This window comes from Chlamydotis macqueenii, chromosome 23, assembly GCF_036417535.1.
Source record: "Chlamydotis macqueenii isolate bChlMac1 chromosome 23, bChlMac1.mat, whole genome shotgun sequence".
Classification (NCBI taxonomy): domain Eukaryota; kingdom Metazoa; phylum Chordata; class Aves; order Otidiformes; family Otididae; genus Chlamydotis; species Chlamydotis macqueenii.
This window is the reverse complement of record NC_141578.1, coordinates 6223606-6244217: the sequence shown is the minus strand read 5'-3', so window position 1 is coordinate 6244217 and position 20612 is coordinate 6223606. Positions and strand designations below refer to the sequence as shown.

At 47.0% G+C, this 20612-nt stretch overlaps 4 protein-coding genes across 4 annotated transcripts; 2 read left to right on the top strand and 2 right to left on the bottom strand.

Annotated features, from left to right (window-relative positions):
* On the top strand, positions 1 to 3691 carry ADORA3 (adenosine A3 receptor). The gene is made up of 2 exons (XM_010126148.2): positions 1 to 821; positions 1797 to 3691. Exons 1-2 carry the CDS (start codon positions 472 to 474, stop codon positions 2395 to 2397), a joined length of 951 nt encoding a protein of 316 aa, XP_010124450.2. The 5' UTR covers positions 1 to 471; the 3' UTR covers positions 2398 to 3691.
* Positions 3692 to 6564: 2873 nt separating this feature from the next.
* C23H1orf162 (chromosome 23 C1orf162 homolog) lies at positions 6565 to 10726 on the bottom strand. Its single transcript, XM_086765410.1, has 5 exons — positions 9238 to 10726; positions 8888 to 9023; positions 8488 to 8576; positions 7788 to 7867; positions 6565 to 7196 (listed from the first exon to the last, which is right to left on the bottom strand). Exons 1-5 carry the CDS (start codon positions 9266 to 9268, stop codon positions 7137 to 7139), a joined length of 396 nt encoding a protein of 131 aa, XP_086621536.1. The 5' UTR covers positions 9269 to 10726; the 3' UTR covers positions 6565 to 7136.
* Positions 10727 to 10871: 145 nt separating this feature from the next.
* ATP5PB (ATP synthase peripheral stalk-membrane subunit b) lies at positions 10872 to 14030 on the bottom strand. The gene is made up of 7 exons (XM_086765409.1): positions 13904 to 14030; positions 13739 to 13781; positions 13213 to 13358; positions 12543 to 12706; positions 12020 to 12145; positions 11618 to 11797; positions 10872 to 11027 (listed from the first exon to the last, which is right to left on the bottom strand). Exons 1-7 carry the CDS (start codon positions 13929 to 13931, stop codon positions 10956 to 10958), a joined length of 759 nt encoding a protein of 252 aa, XP_086621535.1. The 5' UTR covers positions 13932 to 14030; the 3' UTR covers positions 10872 to 10955.
* Positions 14031 to 14070: 40 nt separating this feature from the next.
* Positions 14071 to 19261, top strand: WDR77 (WD repeat domain 77). The gene is made up of 10 exons (XM_086765408.1): positions 14071 to 14292; positions 14405 to 14590; positions 14689 to 14830; positions 14902 to 14951; positions 15630 to 15700; positions 16076 to 16130; positions 16406 to 16477; positions 16581 to 16689; positions 17140 to 17208; positions 17414 to 19261. Exons 1-10 carry the CDS (start codon positions 14142 to 14144, stop codon positions 17571 to 17573), a joined length of 1065 nt encoding a protein of 354 aa, XP_086621534.1. The 5' UTR covers positions 14071 to 14141; the 3' UTR covers positions 17574 to 19261.
* Positions 19262 to 20612: the final 1351 nt, after the last annotated feature.

Genomic DNA, 20612 nt, shown 5'->3' with positions numbered 1-20612 from the left:
GACTGCAGAGCGATTATCTAGCTTGATAAGTGTCAGCTCTGCACACTCAACCCTGGTTACAGTTCCACTTCTGAAACCGTGGCTTGGAAGAGGAAGTAGTTGAAGTATTTGTTTACAGGTTGCTGGTAAGCAGGCTTGTGGAAGCTTTCCCATTTTTTTTTCCTTCAAAATAGATTTCCAAAGTATTTACGGATACCAGGCTGCTGAAGGGATGCTGTGAGCTTCAGGAACTGTGTCCGGAGCAGAGAATGTTTCCTGGATGCTGAGGTATTTGCAGCTCTGTGGAAAGACAACAGCTGATCTGCTTGCCCGAGTGGCAACGATGTGAAATACTAGAAGAGGTTTGTGCACTGGAGAATCACTGGAATAGCTGAGCACCAGGCACTGGGGACGAATCCCACACGAGGTCATCGATGCCCATGCTCCCTTCTGCAGCTCGAGCCAGGGTGGGCGCATCTCCAGCGACTCACCATGCCAAACGACAGCGTGGTGCTGAGCAGCCTGGATGGGATTTACATCGGCACCGAGTGCTTGGTGGCTTTGTTTGCCACTTTGGGTAACATCCTGGTCATCTGGGCGGTGAAGCTGAACTCGACCTTTCAGAACACAACTCTGTACTTCATCGTTTCGCTGGCGCTGGCTGATATCGCGGTGGGGATCCTCGTCATGCCGCTGGCCATCGTGGTGAGTCTGGGCATCACCATCCACTTCTACACCTGCCTGTTTATGTGCTGCCTGATGGTGGTTTTCACCACTGCGTCCATCCTCTCCCTCCTGGCCATCGCCATCGACAGGTACCTGCGAGTGAAGCTGCCAACCAGGTGAGTGCTGGACCACCACGGGCCCCTCTGCTCGCCCCGCTCCTGCCAGCTTTCCCACGCCCAGCCTCTGTCCCACGCGTGCCACCTCCTCTCTCCCCTCCTTAACTTGGCCTTTTTCTAACAAATATTTACTCTAAACGCATGCTTGCGCACGGAGAAAATACCTGTGCCTAAAAGCCCACCCAAGACGAGTACCTAGAGCAGGGACCACCCGCTGCGGGGAGCCACCCCTGCCAGTTCGCGCTGGGCCGAGCGCTCGGCGTGACTGCTGATCAGAATCCGCCCACGGGATGGGTCTGTGGCCAAACGGTTGAATTCTTCAGATGTTCTGCTAATCGTGCAGCATGCTGGCACTACTACAGATGTCCTTGGGGTTTTGAGACTAGTCATTTAAATAAAATTCCTTTCAGTATTTGCTGAAAATACAAAAGAACAGACTTATTAAGGGCTAGCTTAAGAAGTCATTCACTTTTTGTATTTGAATGGAAAAGCAGAAATGCAAAGCATACCCTCAAGCATGAAAGAAATCATTTTTTTTTTAATGGGGAAAGGATCTATAAAATTGAAGAGTGACAGAACAGCTCGGTCCTGCAAATGGCATAAACCAAACGTAAACAGTAAGGTACGCCCAAGGAAGCTGAGAAATAAGATGGGACTGCTAACAGCAGAAAAGCAGTTTCTAGGCAAGAGGAGCAGTAAGATCATAATGAAACAAGAAACAAAATAGCTGAAAACATCCAATTAAGAGGGGAAGTTAAGCATAGCTCATCATATGGGTGCTGCAAAGTAGTGTTACAAATGAAGAGTTCGGGCTTGTCTCAAAGTAAGATTTGGTTTCCCCCACACCCCAGAAGAAGCTAGTGCTCCGTTTTGTGACAATGAACCTGTAGCACTCAAACGGCTGAGTTCTTGAAGCCATCCTTAACTATTTCAAACACTTCTGTTTAACACGAGCTGGGTTTTCTTCCCCAACAGATATAAAGCAATCACTACAGAGAGAAGAGTGTGGTGGGCGCTGGGCTGCTGCTGGTCCGTGTCCCTGCTGGTAGGATTAGTCCCCATGTTTGGCTGGCACAAGGCAGAACCAGGAACCTCTGACTTCCTCAGGTGCCGGTTTACCTCCGTGATGAGGATGGATTACATGGTGTATTTTGGCTTCTTCATATGGACCCTTGTCCCTCTGCTCATCATGTGTGCTCTGTACGTGGAAATCTTTTACATCATCCGGACAAAGCTAAGTCAAGGTAGCAGCGTCAGAGGGGCACGAGGTTTTTATGGACAGGAGTTCAAGACAGCCAAATCTCTAGCACTTGTGCTCTTCCTGTTCGCAATATCCTGGTTGCCTCTGTGCGTTATAAACTGCATCTCCTATTTTTACCCTAAACATCAGATCCCCCCGTATCTGATGTACTTGGGAATCCTGTTATCCCACGCCAATTCTGCCATGAACCCTATTGTCTATGCCTGCAAGATAAAGAAGTTCAAAACCACATACCTTTTAATTTTAAGGACCTATATCCTGTGCAGAAAACCAGACCCAGTTCTTACAGAGCAAACAACAGACCAACAATCATAAAGAATGAATGAATATTGACCTGTCAGTATATCCACTGATAAACCCCTTTGCTTTGTTAAGAAACTCACCGCAAAACGTGTGCTGTTTCCTCTGCCCTTGCACAAACTGTTCTGCGATAAGGGCGAGCTCCTCTTACGCAATCTGATGCATGTCTGACATAAAGCTCAAAGGGATCATTTCTGATCTGTTGCATTATTGTGCCCCAGAGAATTCTGCTTGGTGGCAGCTGTACCAAGCCCAGATCTCCCAGCAAGCATCTTCATTTAACAGGACCTTCCAGTTTTTATTTATTGCCTTGAGCGTCACTCCGTAGCCCAGCAGCCCAAAGCGCTGTTAACGAGGCAGATTTTTGCTCCTAGCTCCCCAGCTGGGATCCACGGAGAGCTGGTAGAAGCAGCGCTCGTTCATTTCTAGTTTTCACTCAAGACCGAGAACTCTTTCTGTTACCATTTCGATTTCTCTTTCTGCCCTGTTATAGGCCCTTTGCTTACACACAGCCAGACTTGCCCTGACATTTTTTTGTCCAGTAGCACCAGTCCAACGTAACTACAGCATCTCCTGCCACACCTCCGCCCGCAGAGGAACAAACCGCCCTCCCTCGCTGCGGACCCTCGCAGCTGAAAGGCCAGAGGCTGCACCGACTTTGGTGACCCTCTTCTTCTTGGGGAGATGCTGTCAGTGGGAGGCTTTCGTTGCTTTTAAACGAAGACAATGCTCACCCCAGAAGCCTGCAAACTTGACCTCAGCCGTAGGGCAGCGGGCACTGCCGAATGCACTGAAGCTATTCACCGAGGCGGTATGCTGGGGACAGGGGAGCACGCCGGGAAGAGATGACTGTCAAAAAATAAACTGATCATGTGTATAAGTTCTTTCCTCCTTCCCCAGCTCCTCAATCAATCAACCTACCATCTCTAAACCATCAAGGATGCATTTTCGTAATTTTTTTACAAAAAATCATCCATTTGGGGGATTCTTCCTGCACAGCATGTTCCCATGCTGAATCCTCCCTACCATCACAAGCGGTTTTCCTGACACCCGATTTAAATGCCGTTTGCTGCAAGGCTCCTCTGCAAACCTGAACAGTTGCTCTCTTTGTAGCAACCTGTTACGGATCTGAGGACTACTCTAAAGGTGTGTGTAAATATGTGTCTGGATATGTCTCTGTACTAAATAATTTCAAAATACAGAAGAGATACTCAAGACAAATTTTGCCCAGTGTTTTTTTTTCCATGAGGATTGACTGGGTCCACTGAAAAACAGGATAAATGTGATCTTCGGGTTTGGTAATACAGCAGTTCACAATCCCAGCATGTCCTCACTGACTATTCTCACACCCTTTGCCTCCTCTGTCAATTTAGGCTATAAATTTGAGTCTGCAATCAGTGTTACCATGTTTTCATTAATAATAATAAACATTAGACAGATTTTATATTAATTCAGCCTGATCTTCTCCCACAACAATCAGAAAGCAGCTTGCAGGAAATCTTCACACTGTTTTGGTTCACGTCCTGACTAGGAAGGCACAGAAACTGCAGTAAATATTACACCACAGGTGGTTTTAGGGAGCATGGGTCAAGCTGAAATAGGTCATTAAAGGTTGGGCTCTTTTTTCTCCATTTTTAAATATTAAAAGTAGTCTAGAAAAAGCAGAAAAGGGAATGCATCATTCTGTTATTTACCTCAGAAAGTCTTGGCAGCTGCTCCTTTAGCTGAGATCAGATATCTTAATTTATTATCTGATGTAACCCTTGTCACAGGCCAAAGCTCTGCCCTGTTCCACAGTTCATCTCGATGAATAAACAGGCTAGCAAAGGAAGTCACTGCGTAAGTATATCAGAATTTTGCTACATGATCTCTCATTACTGGTTGATAGAAATGATTGTTTTCAGCAGAAAAATAGGTTGCACGTAAAAAGCAGAAAATTATTCATTACACTGATGCACAACAAACTTTGATGATGTATTTCTGAGAAAGTGAGAAAAGAGAGAGCAACACCGCACCAAATTCCCAGCAGGCTGCCTGACAAACTCCAAGAGAACAAGGCGTAAAGATACAGAGAAAGAACAGAAACAGAGAGGACTGAGAGCAGAGGAAGCTGTCCTGCCTTCTGAAAGAAGGCTGCAAAGGAGAGCAGTCTCAGCAAGCTGCCTGGCCCTGCTCAGCCCCTGAGAGGGAACTCCAGGCAACAGCTCCCTCTTTCACGATGAAGCAAGATGCTCGCCGCAGCCGGACCCTGCCTCTCTCAGCAAGGCAACCAGAGGAGCAGCTGCAGGACAGCGGTCAGCCCTGCCCGTGGTCGTTGCTGGCCGGAAAACGTTCACGCAGGTCTAGGTCCCTGGTTCTCACTTCCAGCATTTACTCTGCAAATAGCTGTGGCGTTCAGCCCCAGACACGATGAAACAGGCTGAATAACGCTTACACTAGATGTGAAAGTACACACCAGCAGCCCACACTATACAAACATCGCTCACAAAGAGCAAAGGATTTAGCATGCTCCTGTGGGACATCACCGTGGTAGCTCTAATAATCCATCCTTTTAACTTTGCAACCAGATGATCAACTCCAAAGTGTCAGGGAATACCACAGGCCACTACTGTCCATGCACCCTTCAAAGCACCATTTAACCCGTGAGCCGTTTCCACCTGCCTTCCCAGGGCCGGACAATTTGTACTGGACTTTCCGATGCCCGTGCATTCTCCCTCACAAATTCCTGCTGTAAAAACTTGTCTTTAGGGAGACCACAAGTACAAGCTCCTAGCAGAAAGGCACTGAAATAGTGAAAATGGAAGAGCTAAAATAGCAAACCAGCAGACACACAATGCCTCCTCTATTCTGCAGTTGTCCCAAACTTCTCTAGCTGCCTATAAAACAAAGAGTTGGCTGATGGCTACCATTAAAAGCTGTGTATGACTCTACAGAGCTCTTGGCATGGGAAAGGGAGAGACAGACGGATGCTCTGGGATAAGCTGGAACCTGCTAGCAGCCACACAACACATGGAGGTTCTCTGCCAGCCTCCACCTCCAAGGACTGTGCCACCTCAGCTCTCTGGTAGGCAGACAAAATCGCTGCACTCCGGTTGGCAATGTTTCACAAAGTACGTGAAATGGTTGTGCTAAGACTCAGTACAATTCATGGCGAGGGAACATCTACACGAAAAACCCAGCATCCTGCCCCGTTTTGGGGTGCGAGAGGCCAAGCCTGTGGCAAGTCACCTTTTCTCACACTTCTAACACAGGGAGGTAGCATTCTTGTTGGTATGGTGAAGTCACATTTGTGCAAGCCAGGTAAATTTTCAGACATTCTTATTTCTCAGTTGCTGTCAGGCAGCAGACTAACATTGTTATTAATTTCAAACAAAACAGTAATTGTGACCCAGTTACAATAATTCCTTATGAACCTCTCAGCAGCTGCACGCTTTGAGGTGCGATATGGTATTTTCTCTACTAAGTAGCACTTGAAGAAACTGCCACAACTGAAATGAGAGCAAATAGCAGCAAAACCAAGACTGCAGGTTCTACTCCTGACCACTGCAAAGCGGTCAGTAGCCTTACCCACAACACCTCCCCGGTGAGACTGCAGAACAGAACCCCCCTTTCAGCGGTCCCCTGACTTCCACCAGCTTCTGCAGTCACGAAGGCAGCACAACCCGGTCGAGCTGGCAGGGATCGGGAAGACGCGGGATGCCGCGCTAAATCCAGCTGCTCACCTCTGGCTCCGTGCTGCCCTCAGCCGGCATGCCCAGCCTCGCTGCTTGGAAGCCGCCCAGATGCCAGACCTGCCCTTCAGCCGCGGTGCCCAGGAGGCCGCAGGACCCCAGGCACCTGTCCTGCCTAAGAGATTCCCCTACAGAGGGAATGGAATAGCAGCGAATCATCTGCATTTTCAGAAAAAGAGGAATACCTGCAAGAATCTGACACATACTGGTGACCAGAAACAAGGAGGCTTCTGAAGCCCAGAGGGCTGAGGCAGCAGGAAACTTCGCTCCCATTCAGCCTTGCGGGAGAAGCGTCGTACAACAGATGGAGATCGCTGTAGCTCCTCGGCCAACAGACCTCCCACCCGTGGGCACAGGAACATGCACAGAAGCTTCTCTGTGGCTGCTAAGATTGAGTCACTAGTGGTAATTAGGCCCCAGTTTATGAAAAGGGGATGATTTTTAACTTTTCACAGTATATTTAGAACACTATGGGTAGTAACACATGAATTAACATGTCTAGAAATTTTGATTGTCACACTGTGATTGTGCGTTTCTTTTATGTGACCCAATCAGGAAGCACATATTTGCACACAAACATTTCATTATCCTAACTTCAATAAGCAGAAAATAACTGATTGGAGCACTTGGCAATCAAAAAGCAAGAAAAATGCTACAGTCAGTGACAGAAAAGGGAAACAAGGGCACATTAATAAATGCAGAGAAACATTTCCATTTTTCAATTCTCTTTGGTAGTTCAAAGCAATAGCAAATACACAAAGGGAAACTTTACAAGCGCATTGTAAGGACTCACTCAGGTTTCTACAGATGAGGAAATAACGGTATAAAAAGCAATTCATCCACAACTGTTGGCAAGCAGTTTGGAATAGGAGACGTTAGTTTCCCCTTATAACTTATAAAATCAGCTGATGTTACGTACGGCAGTGCAGCATTTCTCAGAGCACTGTAGGCCTTGATTTAATGTTTCGGTACCATTTGATTGCAGAAGGTGCAAGCGTCTTCATTCCACTAGAAACTTTATCGTCACACAGCTACTGGTGTCCGATTCCGCTGGAAGATCACAGTGGTGTAGGCAACCTCACTCTGGGGATGTGAAAGAAGCCATGAACATTAGAGAGTGTGCAAGCATCACATCTCAGCGTGAATTTCCTGCTTTTAATTTGTCCTCAACGCTACGCACCATAAGCAGTCACAGACTGTCCCTGCACATGGGAAAGCTAGTAAATGCTCTGCTGGATCAGAGCAGCTGTTAGTCTAGCTCAGGATCCTGGGTCGACTCTGCTTTAGGGTCTTCTAAAGAACCAATATCAAGAACAAAAACTGCAGAAATGCTTGCCCTTTGAAAAGATTTTCCCCTAACCTGTCTAATTAGCGGTTGAGGTTAGCCCCAGAACCCTTGAAATATGTGGGGACTAGGGCATCTGAGCCCTGTGACAACAGAGAAGGAATATCTTTCCTCCTTCTGTCCAGGTACCTCCTCAGGTGACTCCCTGGACTACCACAACCACAGGCTGAAGCCTTGGACGCACAAAAGCACTTTTCCTCAGTCAAAAGAACTGTCAACAAACACTTGAGTCTTGCAAGAGCAAATCTCTTTTCTCACCCCCCCAAATTAATATTTACCATTCTGAAGCCTCTCCATAAAGTACTAGAAATAACAGTTGTGACATTTACCTCGCTGTTCCTAGCAGATTCCTCAGTCGCTGTCTGGGAGGGAGCTCGCCCTTGTAAATTTTGGTAGGATCTCTTGCACTCTAGGAAGGAGAAGGATACTTGTCTCAGCTGTCTGCACCACGGCTGGAGACAGCAGTGCAAGAGAAGTGCAAGAGTGGGGTGACAGAGCAGCACCAGAGAGTGCACGGCTTCCACGTAGCTTGTAAAATCCGTCACAGACCTTCACTGAAAGGTGAGCAGTTTGGCAGCCCAGGCAGGAGGGTAGCCCAAGCTCCTGCCTGCCTGTTGGGAGCGGCTAGACGAGGATGAAAGCAACTGATGAATTTGGTGAGAACTCTGTGTGGCCAGTGCTAGGACAAAAAAAACCCTAAACCACACACAACCAACAAAACCCACCACAGCTCATCACTGCTGAAGTTAATTCTTCCGTGACAACAGCCACTGAGATGATTCATGAGGAGTTACTGCCAGGAACAACCTGTTCATCAATACACCAATGTTCAAGGCAAATATAACTCCAGCCTCTTTCAAAGTAGCTTCTGTAGAAGTAACTTTGAAACCCTGGTGCTGTAAGGTGCAGCCCAAAGAGCACGGAAACTTCACATTCACGTTAAGATGTGCAGTACAAGATGTTAAGCACTTCTCTGCCACCAGGTCTGCATCATCGTGCTGCCCTTACTGCCTCCACTGTGCCACTTACTTTTTCTGATGAGGCAGATGATTGCAAAAACCAGAGCAGCCAACAGGATGCCAGAGATGAAGGCTAGCGATATGTAGAGTATTTCATGGCTGTCGATAGACAACAAGCAGTGTTAGAATCCCCAGTTTTAACAGAGACGTTGAAGAATCAGTAGTGCTCACATTCACCAAACTTTATGAAATGTAACACATTATCCCAAGCCCAGGAGATGAAAAGGTGCACATCTGCATTAAGCGTCACTGTGAATTAAATAGCTAGTGCACAGACTAGGAAATTCTACACACTCCTTTAAACCCGAGACATAAAATGTATTATACATAGAACTCCTCTCTTGCAGGAGGAGTCTGCAGTCTCAGGGAACTTCTGCGTCTGAAGTCAGGAAATAAAGTGGAATATTTACTTTTCAGCCCAGCACCGGACTTCTGAAGCTGTTACTTCAGCTGCGGTGGTAAGTACAGTGGTATGTTCCGTGGTGTGTTCAGTGGTGTGCACAGTGGTAAGTACAGTGACAGTAGTAGAAATGGGTTCTGGTTTAACTGGAAATGAGCAGAAAAAAAAAAAAAAAATCAAAACCTGCTTTTAAAACGTGTGAATTACTGTCCCACAGCAGCCTCTGGCAGCCATGCAGTTCTGCCCCAAGTGCACACGTCTCCTGCTAAGCCACCCCCGCAGCAGCCCTTTTTCAGTCTGGACAATACCAACTCAGTCAGGAATACTGTACCTAAGAAAATTCCTTAAAGAACGAAATACCTGCAGTTTGTTTTGAGGATCCACCTCCCATTCTCTCCAAACACTAACAGTAAGAGAAGCTAAAAGAAGGGCAGGGGAAAAAAAAGAAGTTATATTTGTGTACACACACACACGAGCAAAACAAATCTATGACCCTCTTCTAACTCAAAGACTCAGTTTTTATCAGAGTTCCGGACATCATCTACAAACCGGCACAGCAGCAAACTCAGCAATTACTCAGCACGAGTCCTGCTTCCCCATGTCTTGTTCCAAGCACACGTGCACATTCACCACACTTTGATGAACACGCTGCCGTCTTCCAAAAGAACGGCGTGCATTTAATAACTAAAAAAAGCACGCACAGTATTATTTTTGCAGCAGATAGAACTGACCTTATGAACACTTTCATCAGCAGCAGCAGTTTTAACAGAATGCCCCTTAAACTTTTTCTTTCTCAAGTTACACTGACGTTTCCCACCAAAGCAGGAACAACTTCTCAAATCTGGGGGTGAAACTTTAAAGACAGAGAAATACCAGACTACTACAAAATTCCTACCCTGGCATTTCTGACTATACGGCTTGCAAACTGCCCAGTGTGAGTAACATCGAAGTACTGCTGACAACCACACTAAAGTAACCGTCCTGTTCTCTGCCGCTGTCATCTTTTTCTACTGCACGCCCACTGCTGCCCACATTCCAGAAGTCAAACCGCTACGACTTCCCATTTTCCTACGCCAAGCCCCAAAGTGCATTTTGTTTGCAGGAATAAAAGTAGCGACAAGGAGTTACAGCGCTGCATCTTACCTCGCACCGCGGAACTGCTGCCCGCTCCTGAAGCTTAGCACAGCAGCTTAACCACTCCCGCTGTGAAAAGAATCTCTGCTGTATTAGTTAAAGCTAGCTGTCATTCAAATGTCGAGTTACACAAATGTGGAAGTTGAGCAACTTCGCTTTTTTTTTTTGAAATTAAAAAAAACAGGAAACTAAGAAACACCTGCATTCTCAGGAAAGTAAGCCAGCTTCAGCTTAGCTTAATTTTAAGTGATGTTCTTACCTCTAAAGAACACCTTTTTTGCCGTTGTATTGAAAACTGTAGAAAACCTACCCTGTAGAATAAACTTACCAATTTCACTGTTTTAAACTTCATACCAGCAAGTTCAGTTGAAGCCAAGTTTTCTGGTAGCTTTTTGTAAGTTTTCTGCCACCTACATCCTCTTATCCCCAGAACGGGACGCTTTTGTCACTATTTGAAGCTTTATTATGCAAATGGCTTTTTCAGTTCATTTTTAAAACGAGGACATTCGTTCGGAGTACCCCCAAGTACTGTTCTAGCTGAATGGGAGTGCTGGCACTCACTTTGATTTTAGAATGTGTTTACAATTACAGAAAACATCTGTAGGTCATTCTCAAACAGAATTCTAAACCAAAAACTGATCACCATATAGGCACCAGATTTTTTCACTGTGAAGTTCTGTATTTTATCTCCGGAAGCGTTCATGAAAATGACCAAACAAGGAACCAAGGAGAACTGCACATACTGTGGTTGCAAGTGATGCCCCACTATGAACTAACTGTAGCGGTTTATGCGACCAATCTGGCTACTCCAAACACAAAGAAAATTTCTGTTGCTACCGCCAAGGAAAGACAGCAGAGTGTTTGGTTTGTTTGTTTAATGATACTTTAGAATCGTACAGTTTCCGACAGTAAGTAATGAGACACATCAGTGGAATCCGAGGTGGCTACACTGCAGCCTGAGCACTCTTCGACAACGCCTTCAGGTCCAAAATGCACTTTGCAATACTCTCCTTCTGCTGCAAAAGAAAGGAGAACAGCTTTCAGAAAAAAAGATTTTATGAAAAGACATTCAAGCAACCAAAATACGCATCCTAATGCCTTTTAGATACTCCTTTTTAGACTCATAAAATCAGCTAGATTTAAAGGGATGTAGTTACAGCTCATGAAGTCAGAGATTCAACTGCGAACAATGCCCTGCATTAAAGCATCTGCACGCAGTACTAGGAACATGGTTTTTTTTGTTCTCAGCTTCATTCCTTAAAAGAAAGGTCATCTAGAGCCGATCTGCAGATCTTAAACCGCCACAGCCTTACACAGAGAATTTTACAAGCAAATTCCCTGACCTGTTAGCTACACATCTTACCACAAGCTCTATGCTGCAAAAACAGACACCACACGCGATTCTAACTGAAATCGCCAGCAACACAAGCATCTGGCACCTAGTAACTAGGCTCGTCAGCGCGTACTCAGCAGCAGACGTGTGTCGCAGCCACATTTGCAAATCACACAGAGACGACCTATCATCTTCCGGCTTAAGCCTGAACCACTGAAGAACAAATATTTGTACAGACTAAAATGTAAAGCAGATTAAAAAAAAAGCAAGTACCTGTTGAGGCGTGATGCTCTGAATAACGTTTTTCTCCACCCACTGAATCATGTGATCTTGTTCTTTCTGACGCTTTAAATTCTGCAGCGCCACTTGATAGTCCAGCCGCTTCTTTACTTCATTGTACACCATCAGCAATCTTTCTCGGTAATTTGTTTCCAGCAACATTGCAATATTATTCTAGACACAGAAGATGAAATCAAAGAGTTAACATTCGGCAAGAACACAAACCAGCAGCAGCACACGTTCTATAGCAAAAGCCATTAGATCAGGCGGTGGAACTGGCCCCGTCTGCAACGCACAGAGGGTGAAGGGCTTGTGATTTGCTAGCAGTCTAGGAGGCACCCAGATGATGCAGAGGAGACTGCAGGAGAAGTGAAGAGCAGAGCTGGAACCGCGTACCCGTTTCGCATCAAAGAGGTAATGGCGGCCTTCAAGCCTCCATTGCTCCTTCTTCTCCTGCTCAATGGCAGTCTCCAGATCTTTAATAGCCTCATTTTTCACAGCTAAAGCTTTAGCAACTTTCTCCTGAAAGAAGAAACAAAAAATATGCTTCAGTATGAAAGATGCAAGGAAAACAAGTGATCTGTAACTAACTTCTGAAATTCTGCATAAACTGGATTGTGCCAGGGCTGAGGTCAAAAGAGGGCGAAACAGAAGAATTAGGGCTCACAATCAATCGTACTTTGAAAAAATCATTCAATGAAGTCTTTGTGCTGGTCTGAGGTTTTTTCTTTTGTATTTGAAGACTTCTGTAACAATGCCAACCTAAGATCTGAAATATACCTTATTTCGGTAACAGTCTGAAGATCTCAGACTCACGTTTTTACGACAGCCTGGACACGGCATTCTTTTAAATATTTAAGTAGATGACTTAGAATAGCTATTAACTACTAAAAAGCTAGATTATAATTTATTTTTTTACCTCATTAAGTTTGTCAGCAAAAGCTGCTACATCAGATCCGTATTTTTTTATGCCGTAAATGATGACTGTTAATATGCAGGCAGCTGCCACTGTCTCGTGGTTAATTACATAGATTTCCTTAGAGAGAAGGTAAAGCAGGAGCCCGGTTCCCAACATGTAAGGCCCTACAGAAAAAATAAAGCAGCATTATTTGTACAAAGCATAAAGAGGCTCGCTAAAGTCAAATACCTAAGAGGCAGCTAATTTAAGGCTTACAAGATGATCAGGAAGTGTTCTCTTTTACCATGACAACAAGTAGAAACACAATACCACAAAGGGGAAGAGTGCCATGAGGGCGCTCACCAGAAGCGGAAAAAGCTTTCACCTTACATAGGACCTGCTGCTTCTGCTCATTCAGAAACAGGCAAAGATATCTGTTTAAAGGTTTTGAGGGTCAACAGGCAAATAAATCTTCCTGCAAGATCAAGCTCATGACATTCTTTTAGCCTCTATTTAAAGCACTGGTGCCTAGCAGTGCTACACTGGCTCATTCTTCACAACCTCCTTCCGCATACCCCCAAAAAATAAATTTCCTTAGTATTTCACCTTTTCAGAGGCCAGAAGTAGCGTGCAGAGCTAAATAAGCACAACTAAACATATATTTTTTTAAAAACCAAAAGTGTATATTAACCTGTAACTCCCGTTTTAGGATAGAGAAACTGGAAATACTCCTCCGGGATCAAACCATAGCGGACTTCTCCTCCTTTCTCAGGTAGAGGTGGCAAAGGAGCCAAACACTGCTGACTGGTATGCAATGGTCTTGTGGTGTGTAATACACTAAAAGTAATGAGAAAGTTTCCATTAAGCTTCTTATTCTTCACAGAAACACCCCACCCTTAGACAGGGGTCAAACACATTTCCAATTAAACCAGCAGGCACGCCTCCCTTGAGGCGGTGGGTGGGGCTAGATAACCTCCAAAGGGTCCTTCCGACCGGAACCATTCCCTCAGCCCACAGCGTCAATTAAAAACATAAAGACAAACCCGGGAATAACGTTATTTAAGCATAACCACTGGTAGGCCTCCGAGGGGCTCTCGGGCCGCCTGTCACTGCGAGGGGCGGCAGCCGGCCGGGCCGCAGGGCCTCAGCCGGAGGTCAAAGCCCCAAGCGCTGCCCGCCGCGGCCCCCGGGCCACCCGCCTGCCCCCCGGTACTCACCCCACAGCGACGGGAGGCTGCAGGCTCCTCAGCGCGGCCGGGGCTGAGGGGAGAAGAGGGGCAGAGAGCGCGTCAGGACAGAGCTCAGCCGCGACAACCCCCCGCCCGCTGCCGCCGCCGCCGCCCCCCCCAGCCCCAGGGAACCGCCGCTCCCCCCCGGCTCACCGGCGCGGAGGACGAGGCGGGAGAGCATGGCGGGCGGGACAGGGCAGGGCAGGCAGCGGCACGACCCCCTCCGTCCCGGTGACCGCCGGCCGCCTCCGCACCAAGATGGCGGCGGGCACGCTCTCGCGAGACGGGCGGGGCGGGCGCTCTCGCGAGAGGCGGCGGCGGCGGCGCGCGCGGCGCGGGAGCACGTGGGGGCGCCGCCGGCCCCGCTCCCTCCGCCGCCGCCGCAGCCGCCATGGAGGAGCCGCCGCCCGAGCAGCCGCCGCCGCCGCAGCAGCCCCCGGCGGGCGAGGAGCCCGCGGCCGCGGATGGCCCCGAGTGGAACATCCCGCCCAACGCGCCCGCCTGCATGGAGCGGCACCTGGAGGGCGCGCACTACCGCGCAGGTAGCGGGGCCGCGGGCGGGCCGCCGGCCCGGGGAGGGGAGCGGGGTGGGGAGCGGGCCCGGCCCCTCGGGGAGCGGCGGCGGGCGCTGACCCGGCCTCTCCCCTCCCGCAGACGGGGCCCTGCTGCTGGGCGCCTCGGGGCTGAGCGGGCGCTGCTGGACCGGTTCGCTCTGGGTGTTCGCCGACCCCCGCCGAGCCCCCAGCGAGGGCTTCTGCACCGCCGGCGTCCAGACCGAGGCGGGCGTCGCCGACCTGCGCTGGGTGGCTGACAGGGGCATCCTGGTGGCCTCCGACTCCGGTAAGCGACGGGGATCCCCCCCACCACCCCCCGATTGAGTTGGGTGCCTCCCCGCCCCCAATTGAGGTGGGTGCCCCCCTCTCCCCGCTTTCCCCCAGGCGCCGTGGAGCTGTGGGAGCTGGACGAGAACGAAACGCTCATTGTCAACAAGTTCTGTAAATACGAGCACGATGACATCGTGATGACGGTGGCTGTCCTGGCCAACAGCACCCAGGCTGTCAGCGGCAGCAGGGACTTCTGGTGAGTGTCCCCAGCCCGGTGCGGGGCACCAGCGCCGGTGCTGGGCACTGACTGCTCGTTTCTGTCCGCAGCGTGAAGGTCTGGGACCTCCCGCAGCAAACGGTGCTGCATACCTACAGAGGTGAGTGCCACGCCAGCCCCGTCGCCCCGCTCCTCCTGGCCCCTCGCCAGCTGCTGCAGGCTGAGCTCAGTCCTGCAGCATCCCAGGTTATCTCCCGGCTGCCAAACCGCACTTGGGGCTGTGATCTAATGTTTGCCAGTCTGTGGAGTTTCCGGCAGTATTCTTTCTTTGTCTGTTGTTCATTTCTCTACACAAAATGAATTCTATAAGGCTGAGTTTGCCTTGCACCTCTAAGCACATTTTAGAGTATTTCTTCTGTACTGAAATCTTTCTTCCACCTGCGCACGATCGTGTGATCTCCTAACCCATATTTGTTCTGAACAACAGCTCACTGGAGATGCCGATCTCTGGAGCAGTGGCATGGTGATCTCTAGCTGCAGCAGAGGCCGTACTTTGTTTGATCCTTTCCCCTCTGGCCCATTTGTAACTGACCTCTTGTCTGGAGAGGCTTCCTCAAGGTTATGCACGTCACAGGGACTTGACTGCAGTGGCTGTGTTTGGATTTGGCAGCCCATCAGTTTGGTAGGAAGCAGCTGGCTATTGCTGAGTAGAAGTTATCCTGTACCTGGGCATAAACTATTCTTTCTTATACTGCTGTGCCTTCAGAGGTCCTTGGGAATATGCGGGGAAAGTAGGATACAATCTTTGAGGCTCTTTATCCTTTTGTGCTTTTGCTAGCTCACTCCGATTCGGTGACATGTGTGGCTTCCTGTCCTGGTAAGGACACTGTGTTCCTGTCCTGTTCTGAGGTAAAGCTCGCTCTCTGTCTAAATCTACCCAATAAAACTGAGATTTAACTTTAGTTATTTACAGTTAAATGCACTTAATGAGAAACCACCTATTGTGTTACAAGCTGCGTACCCATGTTATTTCAGTGTTCCAATCTGATAAGCTGCTGATGAGCTTACCAAGCTGATTTCTACAGACTTGTGTTGAAATGTGGGAGTTCTTGGGGATGACTGAAGGAGCTAGCTTGCAGATATTGGCAGCATCATTTTAACACAAAGGAAGGTGGTGTGGGTTTGAATGTGGGTCAGCAGCCCTTCTGCATTGCATCTGAGTTTATGCCTGCCCTCTGCCACAAAGAAATGGTAAAAACCTTCTCATTCACTTTGGATTTACAGGACAGCAGAACTTTACTCTGGGACACCAGATGCCCCAAACCAGCTACTCGAATTGGTATGTTTCTGTATGCAATCACTACTTGTATATGAGTTTTTGTTGGAAGAAATAAATGATTTTATGCCTGACCTTGCTATGCCTAACTTCACATCTAGCGATGTAATTGTTTGGGCAGAAAAGTCTATTAAAGCCTAAGGAGGTCTAACACTGTCACAGCAGTACAGTAAGCTTGTAAATATTTGTCTCGGTGCAGCAGCAGTGCTAACTGAGATAGCGTAGGAATATCTTTGTACTGACTCGTCGCGCGCTCATCCCAGTTTATTTGCTCGCAGTTTGCAGTGCCTGTAATTACCTCCCTACCTCAGTCATGTGGCATCCACACAAAAGTGACATCTTTGCTTTGGGTAAGAAGCCATCACCTTATTTGACTTTCACCAAACAAATCAAGGACTTTCTTCTCACGTGACAATTTTGTTAATAACCTCGCTCTCCCTTCCTCTCTCAAAGGTGATGAAAATGGAACAGTTGCACTAGTAGACACAAAGAATCCTGACTCTGCCCTCAGCTCCACTGTCCATGCCCGAAGTATCACGGGGTTTGCGTTTTCTACACATAGGTACAGTCTGATAAATTGGCATAGAATGTGTGACTGCATACACTTGAAAGCCTTATTTAGTTTTAGAGTAAAACCTATGAGAGCACTAGTTTTGGTCTCTTTATCAAGAAGATCAATAGTGAAGAATAAAGCAAACCAAACAATGTCCCACTTTTGACAAAAAGTGTGTGAATGTACGTGAGAACACTTTGGCAGTATTCAGCTGTGGGGATTTTTATAATTAGTCACCTCTCCTTGAAGAAGGATTACTTGCTTTCTGACACTAACAGAATATTCTCCTTAGCGTGCTGGCAACCTGCCAAATGATTATGAAGAAATTCTTCTAAGATTTGGTGTCTGTTAATTCCCTGTACCTGGGTCAGGCTCACTAAGAAATGTGTTTTTCACAAGGTTATTCTGAAGAAGGTTTTTTGTATTTGTCCTAACCGTGGTCTCATCTCTGTCCTCCAGTTCCCCCTTACTGGCTTCAATCAGTGAAGACTGTTCAGTAGCTGTTCTTGACTCAGACCTCTCAGAGGTGTAAGTACTGGGCAGAATGTATTCGCTGCTGTGGCTGTTTGTCTTAAGACTTCTCATTAAGTTAATTACTTGTCCATATTCTGAGTGGAAGATGAAAATGCTCCTTAAACAGGGGAGCATCATCCTAACAAACTAGCAGTTAGGAACTACACAAGCCCAGAAACTGACAATGCTTTATGGCTAACGGCGTGTTCCTGTTTTGCAGGTTCAGAAGTCGTTCTCATCGGGACTTTGTGAAAGGGTTATCCTGGTCTCCTTTGGACAATGCCTTGCTCACTACAGCTGGATGGGATCATCAGGTTTTACATCACACTGTCCCCGTACCAACTGGTGAAGCTTCTGGAGTCAACTGTGTAAAAGAATAGTTTTATAAACTCCAAATACTTGGATTTGGTCCAGATTCCTTCCTGGTATTTCTTTGATTCTGCTGAAGTCAAAGGTGTGTGTGAACTGGAGTGGGTATGGTCTGTTGTCTGCCTTGAAGCTTGTGACTAAGAAGGTTCCTGTAGTAATTTTGAATTAGGCGTAAGTTAGTTACAAACCAAGCTTTACCCTCTCCTCAGGGGTTGGCTTCACCTGTGATAAGACTTCAGTATTTTACCCAGAAAAAAATTGACTTCAGGCACAGAGGAGAGACAGAGAACTAACTATAAAAAAAAAAAAAATAAAAATCAAAAGGACTTGATTCCTTCCTCAGTTCTCCAAACCATCCATGGAATTAACAGAACCATTTTTAGGGGAGGTTAAAAACAACACCTTGTTATTTGGGTACGAGAACTTCACCCATGAGCAAAGCTCTTTGCTTTGTAAATCACTTCTTATAAGGGAAGGGGAAGCCGCGTTGGCATTTAAAGACTAAAGGGTTCCGCTGTGGTCCCTAATGCAGCGTGTGGCTTAGAGGGGTGGTCTTCACTGTCTGTTAGCGAGGATCCTACAGTGAGCACTGCTTATGCGCTTCTGCTGCCTTGATGGGTATCAGAAGAGCAGTGCTTGGGTGTGAGAGGTCTTTAAGGATCCCAGCTGCAGCCCTGTAATTAAACACCACGACAGTGCATGACACGCTGAAACACTGGGACCTGTGATGCTCACCGCTGGCCTGCGGCTGAGGGCAGCCCAACGGGGCTGTTACTGTAGCACGCTGAAAGCTAAGGGAAGTTAGCAGCTGCTGTGCTGTTTGACACCATGTTTCATCTCCTCTGTGCTGAAGACAACTTCCCCAAAGATAAGACCTGTGAACAAAAGTTTATGTAAGGAAAAAACTGGACTAAGGACTTCAGTTTCCTTTTGCTTGCTCCTATAAACAGACTGCTTAGTGAGAAATGAGACTCCTTACGCACTTGTGGTGAGTGACCTTTTGTGTCGGAGACTGAGGGGACCAAGCATTCCCGTCATCCCCAAAACAGACTCCACATAATCCTAAGAGGTGTTTTTTTTTTTTTTTTGTAGTATACCACATACTTTTCAAACTAAACTGTTTCCCTGGAACATACTTAACTGAAAAAAAACCATTGCTCTGCATGTATTGCCACTGCTCTAGATGTGGTTTGGTGTGGGCTAGTATTTCCTAGACAGAATAAAGCAGGTCCTGACTAATGAAACAAAAATTACTATTGAAATGACTTCTTTAGCATGATGGCAACACTAACCTGTACACCACTTCCAGTGGGCTTATCCCGGCTAAACATAGGTTACAGTTGATCCAAATTACATAAGAGCCCACAAATAATTTTTAGTCAGACTAAGCTTCCCCAGGCTCTGTACTTGTCTCATACTCTTCTTAAACCTAGTTTGCTGCTTTTTTAATTCCCATGTCATACAGGTGTTAACAGCAAACTTCCTGATCTAGAGCAGCGTATGACAAGGAAAAGGTAAACGATCATAAAAACTGACAAGTTTCCTCAAAAGTAATCCTTAAACAATCGAAAAAAGAGTTACCTGTTATAGACCCCGATGGTGTACTGAAAACTGAAACACATTTTGTGCTGTTTGTGAAAAAGTTGTCCTGGAAAAAGTGGAAAACGGTTTTTAAATAAATCATAGCTTTTGTTTGTAACTGGGTATAAGTTTCACTGGGACACTTCTGTAGTATTGAGCCAGCTGAGGTTTTTCACACAGTTAAAGTGAAGTTGTGATTTCAGTGCCTGAAGTTAAAACCATCCTTAAAGAGATGTGCACCGTATCACTGTTTAATGCTAGGGTACTAGGATTCTTCAGCAGCAGTGCAAGGCAGGCTGTAAGCCCTGCTTGATTTCAGGCAGCTTTCCAAAACTTGAAGTAGAGTTTCCATTGTGCATAGCTAAAAATAAAAGTTAAGATACCAAGTGTTAAACCACATTAAGCTCCTCCCGTTGCCACCCTGTGAGCAAAACACAACAGCCCATGGCAAAAGGCATAATGGTGGAAGGTGAAGCCTACATGGACAGCAGGTCATTACTGACATATTATTCCTGTTTTTTTACAGTTGCTTAAAGACTTTTAGTGCAGCAGGGCAAAAAAAAAACCCAAACCCTTCAGCATCTGGCAAATCCGAGTGAAGCTTGATGTTCTGCCACAGGAGGGCAGCAGCTGCCAGCTTGACAAGTGGCAAGGCAGCATCCCCACCCCAAACATTTGCACGTTTCTTTAAAGAGTGCTCACTTTTACCACTTACACTTGTTTTTTCACCATCACAAGAGGAGCTCAGAGGAGCAACAGTTTGTCTAGGAGTCACTCGTGTTGTGTTAGCTTGGCTCCTAGTCGTGTGGCCATTGCTAGCCAGGCTGTATTCAACAGTCACGCCAATGTGCAGGCGGCATGGCAGAAACGCTGGCACTACCACATCGATGCTTGTTGACTTTGTCGCTATCTGCAAAGGAACTGGAGAATTCTCTGGGTTCCGTGGTATGCTCACACTGTCTCTGGACTGCATGCCATTCAGATTTGGGGACGCTTCTGTACATACATTGTGGCTAGAGTAGAAGCTTCAAGATACACGTTGCACACTTCCCTCGCAGAGAACCTGGTTCTGTACGCACGGGTTCGAGAGATGGGAATTCAAATAAGTGTAATTTGGAGGAGTGGAGAGAATAAGCCACTATGAAGACAAGCCTGCCTTTTATGGTGCTGCTTGCATTGTTCACGCTGCCTTTTCAATTTTAACAACAACATTCTAGTTAGGACTTGCAAATAAGTATGCAAGTTTCATTACTAATGGAAAGCTCCCACCCAAGAACTATTTATAGAAGCAGGCTGAACCGCACAGGCTCCTTTGCCAGCCAGCCTAACCAGCTAGATGCGAGGGGCGTTTCAGAGTGCCGGGGCAGTGAGAGCTAGCCGCCCCTTCATTCCTTGATCAGGCTTCTAAAAACACTTACGTTGCCACAGGGTTTATATCCACAACAGGTAGAAGTTGGCCCAAGCCCTAG